This window comes from Pimephales promelas, chromosome 17 (assembly GCF_988280905.1).
Source record: "Pimephales promelas chromosome 17, fPimPro1.hap1.1, whole genome shotgun sequence".
Taxonomy (NCBI): domain Eukaryota; kingdom Metazoa; phylum Chordata; class Actinopteri; order Cypriniformes; family Leuciscidae; genus Pimephales; species Pimephales promelas.
In genome coordinates, this window is record NC_142785.1 from 20,624,872 (window position 1) to 20,644,271 (window position 19,400).

Here is a 19,400-nt window from a genome sequence, read left to right on the forward strand (position 1 = left end):
CTTTTTCCAAGATAAGAGCTCTGAGTCTTCTCCTATAATGCCTGATGAGTTTGGAGAACACCTGACAAGAGATCAGAGACCATTCATCCAAACAGAATCAAGATGTCCAGGATCTCTAGCAGAAAATTAGGCCCACAGCATTAAAGATACAGCAGAGTATTTCATTTTACATATGGGGTACTTTTTTATCCCTGTATAAACCAAACCCATCTTAAGTGTTTGACGCCAAAAAAGCATTTTTTTTTTCATCTGACCATAGAACCGTCCCGTTTGAAGTTCCTGTAGTGTCAGTAACTTTTCCAACTATGGACAGATGAAACAAACAAAAACAAAAAAAAATTGATGAAAGCAAAAAAATGAAAAAAAAAAAAAGACATTGCAAAGAAAAAAGAAAAGAAAAACTTTTATTTCATAGTGTGTTTTTCGGCCCCACTTTCAATTATTTTACTTCAATGAAAGGTTAGATTTTTGCTATTTTTAATAAAATATCAAAAGGATTAACAATTCAGATTTATTTTTTACAGCCATCCTTGATCATATTTACCAAGGGGGCAAAAAAATATTCTGACCAGCACTGTACTGTAGTACATGATGGAACATCATACATCTTACAATTTATTTAGGCAAAAACGTAACCAAAGTTGAAGGTTATTTGTGGTAGAAGTGGGTTACTTATAGCCGGACTATAGCGGGTCAATAGTTAACCAAGACTGTGAAATGACAGTTATTGATTGCTGGGATGTTCAGAATGGTCCATTTTCTTAGTAATTCAGAAGGAAATGTATTTTATAAAAACGTTTGAAACATTTGCTTCCCTTTTTCATAAAATAATTACCCCTTTTTAAATTAAAGTCACCCTTTTAATGAGTGAGTCACTTGGAACAAACAGTATGGCAAACTGTATACAGTATGTCAATACAGAATTCACATACATGTCTGCTGTTTTTATTATTTGTTTTAGTTACTTTTTATACATTTTTATGGACGTCAGCATTGTGCTTATGTGTGCTGTCTCTGACCTATGAAAACACATAACGCCAACAACTGAAGGAATTATTTATTAGTCGCCACGGACTCGGGAGCCGAAACACAGCAGCAGAGTTGAAATGCATTCACTAATTAACATTGCTGATGAGGTTTCCTCACATCTGAAGACTGCTCATTTTAAAATGGGTCACAGATCGTCAACAGTGACAGAACTAACAAATAAACAAGAGTGCGACAAATTGGATAAATAAGTAAATAATACATTTACGTTCATGTGGAAATTAAAAGCCAGCCTAATTAAATACATTAGAATCATTCAGTTCCCAGAAATATTTGATAGATCTGTGCGACAGATCACCAGTCCACTACCTCACATGCTCTTGAATGTGATCGTAAAACTCCTGAGAGGTAAACGGTGGAGAACATGTTGTCTCATCCATCAGCTTCCATCCTACATGTTAGACTCACATCCCTGTGGAATGGGATGTCCTCTGATATGCCAGCTGGTGAAGTAAAGAGCTGTTCTAACTGCCAGGAAGTCAGATATGTATTTGGTCTTATGAACAGAAATAAAATGCCAGGCATTTTTGATTTTATAAATAGAAAAAAATGCATATTTAGCTAACTTCAGTACGCTAGTGAAGAGCAGTTAAATTGAGATGATTGTGATTGATTTATGAAACAGGGGGACAATGATGGTGTTTTTGTCTTCGTGTGAAGAGCATTTTAGAAATCTATATAACCCTTTTCCACTATAAATAAACCTTTATTATTATTTACATTGGAAAGACGTTAAAAGCTATTCATTGAACTATTTATGCCAATAAATAGCATTTTTATTTTGCTGTACAAGCAGGTGGGTATAAGTTAATATCTTAGTAATATTGACAAACTCATTTGAAAGCCTATAATCTCTAGTTTCCGTACTTTTTTTCGGTCAAAGTCCACAGTAATTGATTGTCGAGTTCGCGTGCGCGATCAAACCTAATCCGTGTGTTCGACATCTGATTCGGATGAACTATCCATTTGAAATGATATGCTCAGAACACCATCATCGGCTGACAGTCTGAGTCTCCACTGTTGCTTAGTTACCAATGATCGCGCACGCAAACTCGACAATCAACTACTGTGGACTTCGACTGAAAACAGGAAGTAAATAAAGGTATGTGAGCTGGCTGAATAAACATTATTTTTATTCATATCTTTCACATCTACTGCTGTCAGAATCACCAAGTTCACTCTGCATAAAATCACACACATGGTTGTGCACTTGTAATGACAGATCAAGGATGTTAATAGGCTAAAAGCAGGTTTAAAATTTGCCCCATTAAGTCAACAGTGTGCAAATTTTAAAAAGACACCGATTTTTGTCATTGTTCTCTGTACGGACAGCACTCCAAATTTACAAGAAAAATGAAAAATAAGGCCTCAATGTTAAAATTGATCAGAGTTCTCCTGTGACATGTTAAGGTGCGATATCTCTTGGTGCTTCATTCATTATTAGTGACCCACAATTAGTGGCAATTGCTCAGTGGCATTTACCTTGTAGGTCTATTCATCATGTCTAATCGTACACCGCTAGGTCAGTGGTTTTACTATAGTCACCACTTGACCCAACACAGAACCATTAAATGCCCCCCCTTTTTTTTTAATGGATTCCAATAGATGTTTTGCAACCTGCAGAATTATTATCATTATTAACAACATAGGTTTTTTTGACATGTTTATTCAGTGTTGGCATGTACAATATAAAATGTGACTACCTGAGGGAAATAGAAATACCTTAACAGAAAATCTTCAAAAAGAATTGTGACATGGGTTTGGTTTCAAATGAAATACAAAAACAAGTCCAAAGCAAACCAAAAATAGCACATAAATGATAAGATACATGTATGACCATATTCGGGAAAAATAAATTAATAAATAGATAAAGGGACTACAGTAGCAATAAAATAATAAAAATAATACCAATTATAAATAATAATGTTGGTGACTAGGTTTGTCACCAAGTTTAACAATCAAAACCTACAGAAAGGCACATTAAAATATTTCTCATACATAATCTATCATCAAAAGATTCCAGCCTAAAGAGACTGATACATGTCACTTGGAACTGGAAAAAAAAAAATCTGAAATTATCATAGTTTTTACATTTTATTTAATAGTTTAGTTTTTTTTATTAATATATTTGTTTGGTTTAAAATAAAATATCTATTTTCATGCGAATTTCCATTATTTCCATTAAGATTACCTTTGCTGCCATCAAACACTCTCTTAAATCTTTTAAAACACTAATAACACAGGAAAACTGAAAGTGACCTTTCACAAATCTCATAATAAATATTAATTTGTTTCATACTTTACATTATAATATTTTAATGCTTATTTAAAGTCATTTAGCATTTTAAATTATTGAATGTAGCTTTAGTTCAGAGTTTTATTGTTAATAAAAAATAAATTAAAAAGCAATATAGTTTTAATTTTGGTGGCTCTTTGGTTATTAATTGTAGCATGACAATAATCTGTATTTGGTATAATCTGTAATAATCTAATTTGGATGGTCCCTTTAACACATTCAGTTGACTATATAAGTAACGTTGCACCTATATCTCTACTAACACTCAGTAGAGTGTAGTAGTGTATTTGTTGACTGGTAGGGTTAGGGATAGAATAAGTTGACATGTAGTTGCAATGTTACTTATAGTCAGTAGAGTGTCTGTTGGAGGAGCATCACAATAAAGAGTTGGCAGATAATAAGCAGACAGTCTACTAACACTCTAATGTTGCAAATATACTTACTGTCAACAGAATATTTAAAAGGGACAATCAAAATAAAGTATTGCCATTTTATTTTATTAATGTATTTAGCATTGTTTTTGCTGGCTGTCCGCAACTGAGAACGGTCCTGCATCCAGTTTTTGAGAACCAGTTGTTTAAATATAAATCATGGTTTTAGACAGAGACATCACTCTAAAAAATGCTGGGTTGTTTTAACCCAATTTTGGGTAAAATATGGACAAACCCAGCCATTGGGTTAAAAATGTAATTTAAAAATGTAACCCAATGGCTGGGTTTGTCCATATTTTACCCAAAATTGGGTTAAAACAACCCAGCATTTTTTAGAGTGATCAAATAAACAGTAATACTAGTGCCTTTCTTAATGCAAATGTACCTCTTTCAATAGTCACAAACTCTTACAAGAGGCCTAAAGATGACAAAAGGTGAGAAAATATGTGGATGCGCTGAGCATCGAAACAGTGCAAGCTCTGCACTTTCCGCCTCCAGCCTTCAGCCTTCATTTCAAAACCAATCCACAAGCAATCAATCAATGTCAAAACATGAAAGTGCAGACTCGTGTAAGCTGTGGTCTTCTGCCACGTGTAGGCGTTGGGTGTCTCTTGTCTGTGCTTTAGTGCTATCATTTCCACAGATTAGCAGTAGGCCTGAGGTCATTGACCTGCGTTATCAAACACTCTAGTGCTTTGAACTCATGAATGGGAACTCATATTAAGAGGATTCTGAATGGATCCTCTTCTTGGTTCATTCACAAGCTTTACTGGCATTAAAAGAACAACTATGCGTAGGCGGTACTGGGGACCTTTTAACATTTTATTTTGTCATTATTTTGCTTTGCAAAGGTCATATTTAATATTTTCATGCAAGATGTGCATTATGAGTGTGTGTGTGTGGGGTACATTGAGGACCTTTAGGTGCGTGTTTGTTATCGTGCGCGAGTAGTTATTTATGCCGAGGTTGATTTATTGAGGCATTTAGAGCTGGGTGCACAAGAAGCCCATTCATCATTAGTGCATTAGTTTTAATGCGTCCCACCTCTCAGGGGCATTTGGTCAGTGCTTTCCAGCCTCCTGATGGTTCAGATCAGGTGGCACAGACAGATGTGTCGTCCTCCACCTGCTGTCCCTGCTCCTAACCTCTCATCTGTAATGCGCTCTTCTCCGGCGGCCATGTTGTGCTGTGTTTTATCACAGATCGCTAGTGTTTTTCCTCCCGTGTGAGTTTATGAAGCGGGGAGGAGGAGGGGGGTTCACTCCTGTGGCACGTTAATGGCTAGAAAGGCTCTTGTGCCTCCCTGTGATTGGCATTTCTGAAGCATCATCAATAAGCTTTTATTGCATCCGCATACCATTATCTTCTTCCTGGCAAGGGCTCAAATGAAATCGAAACTGAATTAAAAGAGGGTTATAGTGAACGCTTCACAGTCTGGTGCTCGGGTTTATTTCACCGGGTTTCGATAGAGAGAAAGTGTTGTGCCCCACATTCTGAGAGGGTAGAAAATGTTCGGCGACTTGATGCTATTTAGATTGAGTAGTAAAATGACACCGGGAAGTTTCACACCTTTGTAGTGCCTATGAGACCACATTTCTTTGAGAGCCAGTTATTCCTAAACTTCTTAAAAACCTTATTACCTTTTGTTTTACTTCTTTGGAAATGAGACATTATTACCAATCACCCTGAGACCTTCAAAATGATACTAAACAATCCTTAAAGATTATCATATTCAAATTAAAACCAATTAAATTCTGGTGTGAGTGATCTCTGCAAGAGTGTGTGTGTGAGTGAGTTCAAGCAAGGTCCTTTTGTCTTCAGAGAAAACTGGTCAAATTGATTCCATCAACCAGTTTTAGTTTTCCAGTCTTACAGTGTGGATGATAAAGTTTCTTTGACAAATGTTTGATGTTTGATGAGGTTTAGCCTCCACAAAAATGTAATCCAAATTAGAAATGAAGTGACATTTATTTGCTTTAAATCTATAAAAAAATGTATTTTTTTTACTTAAATATTGTGCCATTAGTTTTAATCACTGAAAAGGAGAATCAATAGCAAAGGAGATTGATGGCTATTGGTTTCTGTCAAAACATGCACCTGAAAAAGATAAATAACCAGCCATTAACCTCTCAAGTGTTTAGTATTACTTCAGTATGTCACTGAGTCTGCTTGTGGTTAATAAAACAGGTGAAAGATGCTGAAAGATTGGTTTCACATTTAGCTAAAATATTGAATGAGTTTCTACAATTAACGAGTGGAGGAAGGTTTTTTTTATTAATAGTGGAACAGAGTTTAAGAATATTAACGTGATTTCTGCTCCCAGCTCTACTTATAATACACAGTAACATAATGTGATATAAAGTCTAAGTTTTAAGTATTCTGTATTTTTCTCTTCACATAAAGGTTGTGTACAAGAACAATGATGTAAGGCTCGAACTATCTCGGCTGGCCAAGCTAGGCGACCCCAAAATGAAGGTGAGCGGTGTGGTGGCCTTCAAATGTGAAAATGTGGCTACCCTAGATCCTGTCACCTTCGAGACACCAGAGTCATTCATTACCCTTGACAAGTGGACTGCCAAAAAAGCCGGTTCCATCTCCTTCGACTTCCGCACCACTGAGCCCAACGGCCTGCTCCTCTTCAGCCACGGAAAACCCAAACCGCAGCAGCAGAAAGACCCCAAGAGCCCCAAAACCTTGAAGGTGGATTTCTTCGCCATAGAGATGCTGGATGGCCACCTTTACCTTCTGCTCGACATGGGCTCGGGCACCACCAAAACCCGTGCCGTCAACAAAAAAGTCAACGACGGAGAATGGTACCACGTGGACTTCCAGAGAGATGGAAGATCAGGTAAATCAGGCTCTGTGTCTTAATCATACAGCTGTTCCTTCATTCTGCTGATGCATTTTTGATGTATTCAATGTATGGTTAGATGTTGGCTGGTATTCAAGGCCTACAGAAATATTGACATAACTGAGACAGCAGTGTTCTCTCACGCTCGCGTGAACACAGCCGTAACCGTGCCTTCCGGAGCGCACTGTCAGGCAGGCATTTGAATATGAACAGGACCCGCAGTCTTTCCTGTCTTCCTCCTCCTTTCGAGCTCTGTCTTCTCTACCGGAGTTGCCATGGAAACCAGATTTGGTTTCCCAAAGGAGAAAGCAAGCTCTGCCAAGCAAAGACATTCATCCCTAACTCTCCCACTATCCCCCTTTTTATCTCATGTCAACGCTGTTTGCCTGGAGTCGAAAGAACGGCCTTTGGTACTCATTCGTTTTCTCATTTCTGTGAAAAAGTGAGAAAAGGCTCTATTGATCCGTGGTTATTGCGAATCTCTCATCTTCTCTTTCCGGATATAGAAATGCCAGTAGCCTGCATTGGTTCTGATACTGTGAGATTAAATGGTGAAAGTTATAAGGAGAAAATTAAATAGCTTTTGAAGCAATTATGAAATCACATTTCTAAAGCAAGGGTGTTATTTTTGTTTCATGCCAATACAGTATTCAATTGGGATTGGATGCGGTTTCGTTAAGAGAGCTGGTCTTTTTTTTTCCACGGTTTTAAATTGTATTTTTCATCAAATCATCGTTTTCACTCACGGGGCTCGGTTTGATCTTATTCTCCAGGCTTTATCGTCGCACACTCCACTAGGCGTCATTGTGAATTCAGGCACATTTTAAAAGAGAGAATAAACCTTTTCTCTTAGTGGCATTTCATGTGAATCTGAAACGCCATTGACAGATGGGGCCTTGCATTTCAGGCCTGCAGAATAAGCTGTGTCACTCTCCCGCCTGCGTGAATAGGCTGCCTACGCAAGACTTTTGATCATATATGGGCAGCCATCCTGATTCAGGGTGCGCGCGTGTGTGTGGGCATGCTGGTGTTTTTGCGTGCATGTATGCAAACATGTACATTTGTGCCTTTGCTTAAGCATCTATTAATGAGAATGTACATTCGTACACGTATACGTGTGTCAGGGCCGTTTTTTGGCCTTTTTGACAAAAAATTTTGGATGAGAGAATGATCCACAATACAGAGATTCAGAAAAATGAGATCAATTATAGTGGATAAACCACTTCTTTTTTTTCTAAAGTGACACTGTCCAGCAGTCAGCCAGGCCACAAATTGGCCTTGAATGGGTCAAAATGGTGGAAATGGACAGGCTAAGTACAGAGGAAACACACCCACTCAGACATCACCACTTTCGGTCACTTCTGAATTGAAACGAACTGGAAGTGATGATCTATGAGTGTGGTTTTAGTGACCATTCAGCTCAGTTAAATGAAAGCTGCATGTCTGCGCCTTTCCCAGACATTAAACCTGCAGTGTTTACGGGGGACTTGTTGACTAATGGTCCAAAAAGAATGTGATTACTGATTATTAGTAATAATAGCTAAACATCAGTTACCATTAACAAGCTACAGTACATGAAAAAATATAAAAATGTAAAAAATTATGATGAGATTGTAATGTGATGGTTTTAAAACAAAGTCAATAAATAGTATGGGTGTGGATTGAATACATTATTTCTTTCTGTATATGTGGCGATAACAAATTATTGAGTATTATTTAATTTAGTATAATTCGTTATTAATTTTTGAAGCTATTTTTGTGCCTGTTTACTGCTGAATAATATATTTGACCTCAACCGTGTCACTAATAAATAGTACAAACAATTATAGAATATATTGTTTGTTGGTAGTGTAAGGTAAATGCCGTTCCATGAACATTTCAAGCAAAAACCATGTAAACTCCAAATGAAATTAGAACATGAATTTACATTGGACTAAAAAACCAAATGGGACTTTGCTTCCCTTTTCAGAAATCCACTCTACTCCTCTAATGTGTGTGTATTTGTGCGTGTGTACAAAAAGTAATGCTGGGCCCAGCATTAGGCCGTGCTATGTAATCACTGAGCAGAGTGAATGGAAGTCGAGATGATGGAGAATGCTCATTACTGATGACCCGGGGGAGATGTTTGGCTGCTGTTTAGGGGTACATTCGCCAAGTGCGCAACACAGGACAAGATAATGTGTGAGTGTGTGTGTGTGCACATGAGTGTGGGAGGGGGATGTGAGTGCGAGAGGAGGAGAAATAGTGCCGCTATGCCTCATCAAATCCATACAGACTTATTACAGGCTTAGAGGAAAATGAAATTCTTATTTACCAACACTGTTAGCATGTTACAAGTGGCATCTCTGCAGTAATGGATCAAGCGGAATAGAACAGAAAGCACTGTTTTTCCATATTCGTTGAAACACTTGACTGGGAATGAGTTATATGGAGCATAATTATAATTTACTGTGCCACCACGTCTAGCCGTTTAATATTTCTCCCAATTCTTTGGGTGTGCCTGTGAATAATGAGGGCGTAATCAGTCTATGGAATCACATTTAATCTCAAAGAGAATTTTTCTCCCTCTCGAGGTATGTGAAGCAACTCTAAGCTCAGGCCCAGAGCTCTACATCACAGACCGGAAAACATAGCAGAACGTTACGGCAGCCATTCATTCAATTCCCACAATAGCCATTAATGATGAAAATAAATCACAGATCTGAGAACAAATAACATCCTTTATTGGAGCTTGGTGTACTCACATTTACAGGCACATACTTACTGAAGCTCCTGCTTTGTTTCTGTGATCTATTCACAGATGATTTATAATGAAACTCATGCATTTTCAACCAATGCTTATTTAGATTTCTTGAGGAATTCAAGTTAGCATTTACAGACTGACTTAAAGGATAAGTTCACTTCAGAATTAAAATTTCCTGATAATTTACTCACCCCCAGGTCATCCAAGATGTTAATGTCTTTCTTTCTTCAGTCGAAAAGAAATTAATGTTTTTTGAGAAAAACATTCCTGGATTTTTCTCCATATGGTGGACTTCAATGGGGTACAACGGTTTGAAGGTCCAAATTGCAGTTTCAATGCAGTTTTAAAGGGCTTTACACGATCCCAGCCAAGGAATAATGGTCTTACTGTATTTAGCAAAACAATCTGTCATTTTTAAAAAAATAAATAAACATTTATATACGTCTTGCACTAGCACTGTGCGCGCCATTCAGATTACGTAATCTTACCTAGATAAGCCACTTAGTGAAGTTTTAAAAAAAAAAAAAGTTAAAATGTAGAAAGCTTTCTGTGATGGGTACGGGTTGTGCCTACAGTACAACCTCCAGCTGACTCCTCGATTGTAGTCACACAAATTATGCCTTTATAACAGAAGCTGCATTTTTGTCACTAAAGAAAGAAGGTTTTGGCGCTGAAAGTGCGGCATCTTTAATTCTAAGCTGCCTTTTATTGAGTTTGGACTAGTGTTGGACACTAATAAACAGGATTCAGTAGTGGCCAGCGCTTTGCGTTAATCCCTGCCTGTAATGGCTTTTCTTTTGTAACTGCCTTCAAGGCGTGAATAATTGTAGTGCACAGTGGTGGAAAATGAGAAGGAAAATTCTGAATTGCAGCCTGCGTGTAAATGCCTGTTTGTAGGAGTCGCCAGGAAAACAATGAGGGTGATTATAGAACTCGTGAAAGTGTTTTAACATTATTAGAGTGAATGAAAGGCTCGCCTCACCCGAGACCACTGTGTTTTCGCTCTTTATATTAACCACTGTTGTAAAAGCGGTGTTTAGACATAAACCATAAAACAGGAGGGCGGACAGAAACCTGCTTTGAAAGGGTTCACAAATAATTTGTAAGAATTGAGTCAGTCACAACCAATCAATTAGATATGAATAGGGCTGAGCGTTCATTCTGTTATATGCCCTTTTGATAGTGATGACTATCCGGTGAATCTGGTACATGTTGTCTGTTGTTGCTATGGAGACTGCTTTTTGAATCTTTGTCTTTGTATAAGGGCTTGCACTGTCATACAAAGACAGCCCAAAAACAGATGATAATAGAGTGGTGCAGGTATGGCATCACTTTATAGACCAACCGACAGTATAAGCATCACACTGGTTCCCTTGAGAAAACCCAATAGGATTTTCCCACAGGCTTTTGGATTATCATAAAAAAGCTATAAGATCAAAAAAAGTTTGATACTTGCACCTTTTGTCCATCAAGATAATTTTCACAGATGAACACAATTTTTTATTAATTTTGAAAAAATGCTGTTGCAAGAAGTAAAAAGCTAAAGGTAGGCTATAAACGAACTACACCACAGTCCCACGACTTCAACGTCACCATCACTAGCTTCTAAAAACTCTTTCAGTTTTTTTCTAAAAAATATTTCCCAGAACGTTGGTGCACAATTATAAGTGAACTGAGTTTACCTCTTCGCCTGATGACGTTTAATCTCTTGACAGCCTCTGTAGTCCCATTTAGCCTAGCAACTGCCTTTTTCAAGACACATAACACCTTAAATTAATCATGAGAGGGATATTACTGATGTATTTTATCTCATAGAATAAAACATGAATGTGTCTTGTGCTTGTGTTCACCACAGTCCTTATATCAGCCATTTAACCAAAATCCCATTGACTTTAGGACGATGGAACTGGAAGCGCTAAAATGCTAAATTGCTTCTGCGTTGTAGCCTACAAAGTGATGTCATACCAGCACATATGGATTTAATCCCAATTTCCAAAAGTATGCAAAATGTAAATTATTACTATATACATCCAGTAAAAGTTCTGTACTGTTCAGAGAGCTTTATTACTTACCGATTCCCTATATTATATTATATTATATTATATTATATTATATTATATTATATTATATTATATTATATTATATTATATTATATTATATTATATTATATTATATTATATTATATTATATTTTATTATATTTTATTATATTATATTATATTATATTATATTATATTATATTATATTATATTATATTATATTAATTATATATTTTACATCAAATGGGAGTAATACACAAGTATTTTGAATTTTATGTAAATGATCTATCTATTCCAGTAACTTGAATACATGAAATAAATGCATCCTCCAAGAAATATAATAACAAGAAATTATGCAAAAGACTTATTGTGACAAGGGCCCACATTTTGTCCCAGGCTTCCTTTTTTTTCCGCACCAATGTTCATAACTCATACCTTTGCTATTGACATCTACATCAAGATGATTTGATCATCCGCAGACCGATTTTTATACTCGTCACATACCTACAAATGCAAAACTGACAAATCAATGCTAAAGGCGCTGTTCTGACAAATGGTGACAAAGTGTTGCACTGGAATCATCCTTCACAATTTCAAGCTTAAGCATGAATATACAGTAGCTACATCATTTCAGATTTACTTTGAGGAGACTGAAACCGAGAGTTTTCGTATACACATTTTTTGCTCTGAAAGCAAAGGACCTTTTATTTACAGAGGAAAGAATGAAGGATAATTTCAACAGCCTTAAAGAGTTTCATTTGCATAGTCCATAATTTGCATATATAATTCCTCATTAAAACTGAATCAGACTTTTTAGAAGTTTCTGAAATGGCATCAAGTTAACGCAATTAAATTTGCTCCTTGTGGTTTTGTGACAGGCACCATTTCCGTCAACTCGATTCGGACTCCCTACAACGCTCCCGGTGAGAGTGAGATCCTGGACTTGGATGACATACTCTACCTGGGCGGCCTGCCAGAGGACCGCGCCGGTCTGATCTTCCCCACGGAGGTATGGACCGCTCTCCTTAACTACGGCTATGTGGGCTGTGTGCGAGATCTGTTCATGGACGGCCAGAGCAAGGACATCCGGCGGATAGCGGAGGCCCAGAGGGCAGTCGGGGTAAAGCCATCCTGCTCTAAGGAACCTCCCAAACAGTGTCTTAGCAACCCCTGCCTTAACAGCGGCACCTGCAGAGAGGGCTGGAACCGATATGTGTGTGACTGCTCAGGGACGGGCTATCTAGGTCGCTCCTGTGAGAGAGGTGAGTACCAGTATTTTGCATGTGGAGTCTAGAGTTTGGTATTGCATCTTTTCCATGACAGCCACGACTGTCAACAGTTTTGATGTAAGCTTGGTTTCTATTTTTGCTGTATTGTGCTGGGTAGTCCTGTCCACAGTGAAATCTTATTGGTCTAAAATCAAGCTTTTTGTAATAATAGAGTAGTGCATGTATGACGTCAAAACCCGGAAGACTAATTCGCACCTAGTTCCCCTGAGATTATGGGGTTTAATAATGGGATTTTTACATGCATGTAAGCCTGTGGTAAACATAACTTGACTATACTTTGACGTTTTGTTTTTACATTGTAGAAAAAAAAAGTTATGTTCACCACAGGTTTTATTTTACTTATAAATTGAAAAACCCCATTATAAAACCCCATATTAAAATCTTGAGGGAACCAGTGACGAATTAGTTTTCTGGGGTTTGACATCCTCCCTCCACCACTCTATGGCCCCCCAAAATATTTGACCATTTTTAGCCACCTTAGCCACACTTAAAATGTATGAATTTCATTTTATAATGTCAAATCAAACTAGATAAAAAGTGTGAAACGCAAACAAATTCTGGTAGTTTTTCTGATTAATTTGTGATTGATTTGGAGTGATTTACAACACTTTTTGGGGACAAACATCACACATGTTCTCATTAGCTGTGATTGTGTTGGTTAGTGTGTTGTTTCATTTTGAGCAAGGACCGAATAGGACAAGGTGTTACGAAGCATCCCTGCTTATATGAAAGATCTGGACACTCTAGGGGTTGACTGATTATCGGCCTGGCCGATAATCTCGATAATATCGACCATTTTCAAAACCGATTTGATAAAATAATTTTATTTTGAAAATTGAGCTATATTTGGCTCTAACGCAGCCACATCTGTCGGAACTCACCGCTCTGTCGATTAGACTAATGTCCCCGCCCATCTGATTTGTTGGGAGTCACGAGTCTGAAAGCACTGAAAGTTTTGAACTCTCACACCGAAAGCACTTGCTGACTGGAGCTGCTTCACTGATCAACAGTTGTCTCTCAAAGTTGAGGCAGCAGCAGACTTATCTGTGGAAGCAATACATTACTACACTGAAGTTGCAAAAACCTCAATATAATAGAGCCATGTGATTTCCGCGATGCAGAAAACAGACGAAATCCAGTCATAAAAACGGAATTTACTGTATAAAGTGGAATATCACTAACAATTTGTCAACTTTTTGAAGAATTAATAAAAAGCTGGTCTGTACAAATCAAATTGAATTTCAAACCGCAAAAAATACTATTTAGATATGAATCCTGCGTTTCTCTAAATGAATGGCGCAGGCGCGTGAATTAATTTACCACACACACACTGGAGCTCGCGTGACGCTTGTTTTCAGCATCAGCCACATCATTGTACGTATAAGGACATGATTGCATAAACATCATTTCCAGAGTCACTTATTTACTTCATGAGCTTTTTAATGCTTCAACTGAGAAAAGTTATCGTCATATCATAAACACGCAGAAACTCAAAAATCTCCACGGCAACCCATCAAATTAAAAGTTTGTTTTTTTCATAGGGCCCTGAAAATGTCATTTTTGTTAAACTGTAAATAAATTTAATAAGTTTGATGATTTCAATAAATTAGAAATGCTTTTGATTTACTCAAATTTATTTTAAACAATAAAATAGAGTCTTTAAGTTTTACAAAATGTTTACAGATTGCTACTGGGTGCTCCCTGCACTTTTAAGTTGTTATAGTATTATTATTGTTATAATTAATAACTGAGTTCTCAGATTCAAAGATATGTTTAAATCATTTAAAGAAATTATTTGTCAAAACCCTTTTTTATTCTTAATTTTGACATTAATTTACATTTTTACATATATCGGTTCAAAATATCGGTTATCAGTCAGTCTATTTGATCTGTAATAAGTGGTATCGGCATCTGCCCTGAAAGTCACATATCGGTTGCCCCCTAGTACACGCATTCTGTCTCCAGTGATGTGTAAAGACGTGGCCCTCATTCAGAGATATTCTACACATTATGTTGCGTAGGAGAGGGTGACATTCACCACTTTGTTGCCTCAGCCTTAGCATAGAAAAATATCTCTCTTTGTCAGCTCATCCTTGACAGTGCAGCTGAGCTGACGTTACTGTTACCGTGGTAATTGTGTTTCTCTTCAGTCCATGTCATCTTCAGAGAAAGCCACTCAAGCATGTATTATGTTTTTGCCTTTTGTCTTCATCCCTAGCAGAATTTAATTCTGTTATTTTTCCAGATGAACAAAGCGACCAGCGTTCATCCCCTGCCTGTTAAAAAGGGAGTCAGCAAGAGTTCTAAGTCCACATCCAGTTAAGCATTTCCACCCCTCACAGATGCCTCCTTATATTCGGGCAGGCCTCCGTGAAGTGCTTTAAGCAATAGTGGCTAATTCTTTAATGGAAGAGCATCTCTCTTAAGCTTGTTGTGCTGTTGTCTGGACGCTGATATCACCCTGCAGCAAAGCCGCTACTGTGGGAAAATAACAATCAATTATATGTGCATTGTTGAAGCTCTACGCAGGAATTATGCAAGTGATTCGGTCAATTAACCCATCAAAGACGGGTTGCTTTGCCATCACCCAAGCAAAATTCACCACAAACAGCCATCAGAAAGAGAATGGTGCAGTCTGGTGCAATTTATAGGGTGTTGCCGGCTTCCTCCAGATGCACATTTATAAGATTCCAGTCAGAAAACAGCTTTTTGTGCTATGCTAAAATGGAGGAAAGATATGAGAGAGAGAGAGAGAGAGAGAGAGAGAGAGAGAGAGAGAGAGAGAGAGAGAGAGAGAGAGAGAGAGAGAGAGAGAGAGAGAGAGAGAGAGAGAGAGAGAGAGAGAGAGAGAGAGAGAGAGAGAGAGAGGCGACTGTGTTAATCTTGTCAGCAAATTTTATAATGGATATGACAAAGATGCTAACTGACAATAATTAAGCTATTTTAATCTAAATATGCTTAAAATGTGATGAGGCAAAGATAACCTAATAAGAGCTAATAGAAAATCAATGCAGAAAGAATTTATTTTAATGATCTAATTACAGCATGTTGGGATTGATCTGCTTCAACTGAAAGCTCTGAACACTGGTGTAAAAATATGTCCAGTGTATATACTGTATATATATATATATATATATATATATATACACAAGAAACTATAACAACTGCACAGGTAGTAAAGCTAGTAGAGCTCACTGTTCAGCTTCTGAAAGGTAGCTAATACATTATAATACTCCAGAATACTTATTTTATTTTTTTTAGTGCTGTGTTCACATAAGTGAAGTGTAATTCACACAGTGCTAACCAGGAGGGTAGCTGACACGTTTAAGAAATGGGTCACCGTAGGGACTACTGTTAAAGGCACTCTGGGGGGAAATGAATATGACATGACAAAAAATGTCTGAAATGAATTTTGAATTTGAAAAAGTTTTTTTTTAAATGAATTGATTTGTAAAATGATTTTTATATCAAGTCCCATTTATTTAAATAGCGTTTTATACCATACATTTTTCAAAGCATCTTTACAGTGTTATGATTCAATGATGATTCAGTGATACAAACAGAATTAAGGTGAGCAACAAAAACATTAAAATTATGAAAAAAAAAAGTTCCCGTAGAGTGTGGTTATGTTCACAGTTGGCACTGCCCAGCTGTGTGAGGTGAAATAAACTCAGTGCATAAATCCATAACCATCCAGCTGCTCTCAGTGCTTGACTTACTTAAACAAAGCATCAAAGAAAAACAAACGCCCCAGAATAACATCTGCCCTAATTTCCTTTTCTATCACTCCAAGGGTCCTAATGGGCACTTACAGTGACTAAACTTAGCGCGCAGAGTAGAGTGGGCATCTTTAGAGTTTTTACCCTACAGCACTCATTTTGTTTAGAGAGGCGATAGTATGTGCTACAAGCGGGATCAAACAGCCGAGCCTTAATAGACTTCACTTTTATTTCCCTCAGCCACACCTGCTTGATTGGACGGTTGGCAGGTCGTTCATGTTGATTCCCAAGTCGGTATTTGTTTCATTGCCTGGGCCGCTGCACGCTTTTAGACTTCATGAGGTGTCGTGTTGCGTGCAGAAAAATTGTAACATGCATTTACGGTGAAGGTTCCATCGGCATGCAGGAACTCACCACAAGCAAACCTGAATAATGTATGATGCCTCTGAGCCAACTCATCCTGTTTATCATGATTGTTGAACATACATTTCCCTAATCCCTGTTGCAACTATAGCTCCTGTGCGCTGCAGTATTCTGGCGGGGAGTGCCTGCGGCTGCACCATGGGATTACTGACTCTCCGGATGTCACCTAGCGAGCTAAATTTACAAAACAGCGCAATTCAGGGAGTGTGTATTCAGATTAAGGCAGATTAGGTCTTTTGCATGATCAAATGCACTTTGACATACCAAGCACTCATGCAGGTGGTGATGCAAGTTTAAGTCTGGCTTGTGTCATTTCCCAATTCTGTTCTCCCTTTACTGCACCATTTCCAATATTTTTTTTTTTTTTTGCTATCACGATAAATAAAATGACAAAAAGGCCAAAAATTCATTAGTAAAAGGGCTGTAAATTGACACTATTGTAGAGCGTGCTTCAAATGGAAGAAATAAAAGCTAAATGGCACTTTGCATGTTATGACATATTGCATGTCATCTCCAATTAAAATGTTAGTAAATAGCCTTAGCAAGTCCATGTTATTCTTAAAATAAAATGCTCGCAGTAATATCTTTTGTTTACATTTTTCTTTACTTTTTTTTCTCTGTGAATTTTGCTGTATGTGATAGATTATTGTTAACTAAAACCATAAAAACATTGGTAACACTTAACCAAATAAGTTAGATTTTTAAGTACAATCAATTTAAATTGAATTAAACTGACTTTAAAAAAATGAGTTGAATCTTGTATGAAAATATGACAATTGCTGAACTTATTTTAATGAGTTAAAGCAATGAAAAAACAGCATGTCGTTATAACTTAAAGACCTTTTTTTTCAGTGCTGCAACTACATATCAAGTCAAAAGCCTCTAAATGCCTAAAATTGAAATTGAAATTTCTAAAATTGAAATTTTCTTCTTTAATGATGATTTTTTATCAAACTTGTATATTTAAGTTCAGTAATTTCACTTAAATAACAATTAATAGGTTAATATAATTGCCATTTAAGTGAAATCACTGAACTTAAATATACAAGCTTGATAATCATCATTAAAGAAGAAAATTTCAAATGGCATTTAGAGGCTTTTGCATCTGAACTCTTCATATATATATATATATATATATGATTAGACCGATTAATTGATTCAATTAAATCGTAAATGTATTGACAGCCGTGTTTTTATTTATTTATTTTTATCTGACAGAGAATAAGTGCTTCATGTGATATTATGTAGTGGCCTGATGGAATGGGAAAGACAGAGATGGATGAGGTATTTATTCCTGCATCTCCATTTGCGTGTGTTGGGCTGATCCTGCATATCAAAGGAGTTGGACAGCACCGAGCAATAAATGAAAGTAGCAACAGATGGAGGGGCAGATGGAGAGAGTGACCAGCCATGTACACTCCTTTCTACCTGCGGTCCTCCAGTTCCGTCTCCCTCATTACAGACCAGGAGAGCAGCATTCTGAGGAGGTTTTGTGACTGGTCAAGGCTTGTTGCGACATGATTTCCCTTAATTGAGAGATCTGTGTCATTCGAAAAGATCAACCGAAGCCATTCTAAAGCTATGGGCAGTATACTACTAAGATTTTACCTTTTATATATTTTTTTTATATTTATTATTACTTAAATTATTTAAATTTATATATATATATATCCTTTTCTTCTCAGTACTTGGTTATCAAATTGGCCATTACGTCAGATATATAAATATAACACATAAACCAATTAAGGTACACATCTATTGTGGAGAGAACATTTTTATTGTGCTGATGTATTAAGTATGCATTGAGGATTTATAACATGTTGTGAGTAAAAATAACTTTTTGGACATTTTATTCCAAATAATTGCAAATAATTATTCCATTTTATTCCAATAATGTTGTTCCAATAATTATTTTATTCTAATAATTATTTTATTCCAATAATGTTAAAAACATCCTATCCATGACCATCCTTTCCATTCCATCAGAATGTTATTAAACACAATATGTTGAAGTTGGAGATGACATTATAATAGAAATAGTCATGATGTTTCCGAAAATGGCACACTTTTCATTTCATGCCCGAGTAAAAGTCAAAGTGTGCTTTAAGAGAGTTATTTTAAGCCCACCAGGTCCAAAAGTGCCTACAGTAGTAGAAACACCCTTTTTTGTGTCTAAAAATGTGGACATCTGAGCTGTGTCGCTCCCATCCTCCTTCTGTTTCATCTCCATACTGTTTTCCTAGCATGTTTCTTCATTTGAAACCTCTGCAGACCTCTGTGAGGCACAGAGAGCGTTGCTTCCATCTTGTCCAGATTGGATGTGATGTGTGGGCTGTCGAGCGCTACAGATGCCATACTGCTACGCTCTCCCGCTGTGTGACTGTTTGAGGAGGCAATGAGGGTCTTTCTGAACCACTGGCCATACCTCTCTTTTCATTATCCTCTCCCCTGGCGTGAGACTACTGCATCGGAGACGAGACAGGGCCTCATTTGTCAAGCTGTCATTGTTTTGAGGCTGCCTCCTCTCTGGAGCGGGTCTCAGTGGGGAGGGCTAAAGATTGGG

General features: G+C 37.2%; 1 protein-coding gene across 25 annotated transcripts in view; it reads left to right on the forward strand.

Annotated features, from left to right (window-relative positions):
• The window catches only part of nrxn1a (neurexin 1a), a 245,765-nt gene that overhangs the window by 138,277 nt on the left and 88,088 nt on the right, over positions 1–19,400 (forward strand). For all 25 annotated transcript variants that reach the window (XM_089122111.1, XM_089122110.1, XM_089122113.1 and 22 more), the window contains 2 exons: positions 6,178–6,622; positions 12,285–12,668. In XM_089122111.1, coding sequence (XP_088978237.1) covers positions 6,178–6,622; positions 12,285–12,668 — 829 coding nt within the window. The remainder of the gene's footprint in view (positions 1–6,177; positions 6,623–12,284; positions 12,669–19,400) is intronic.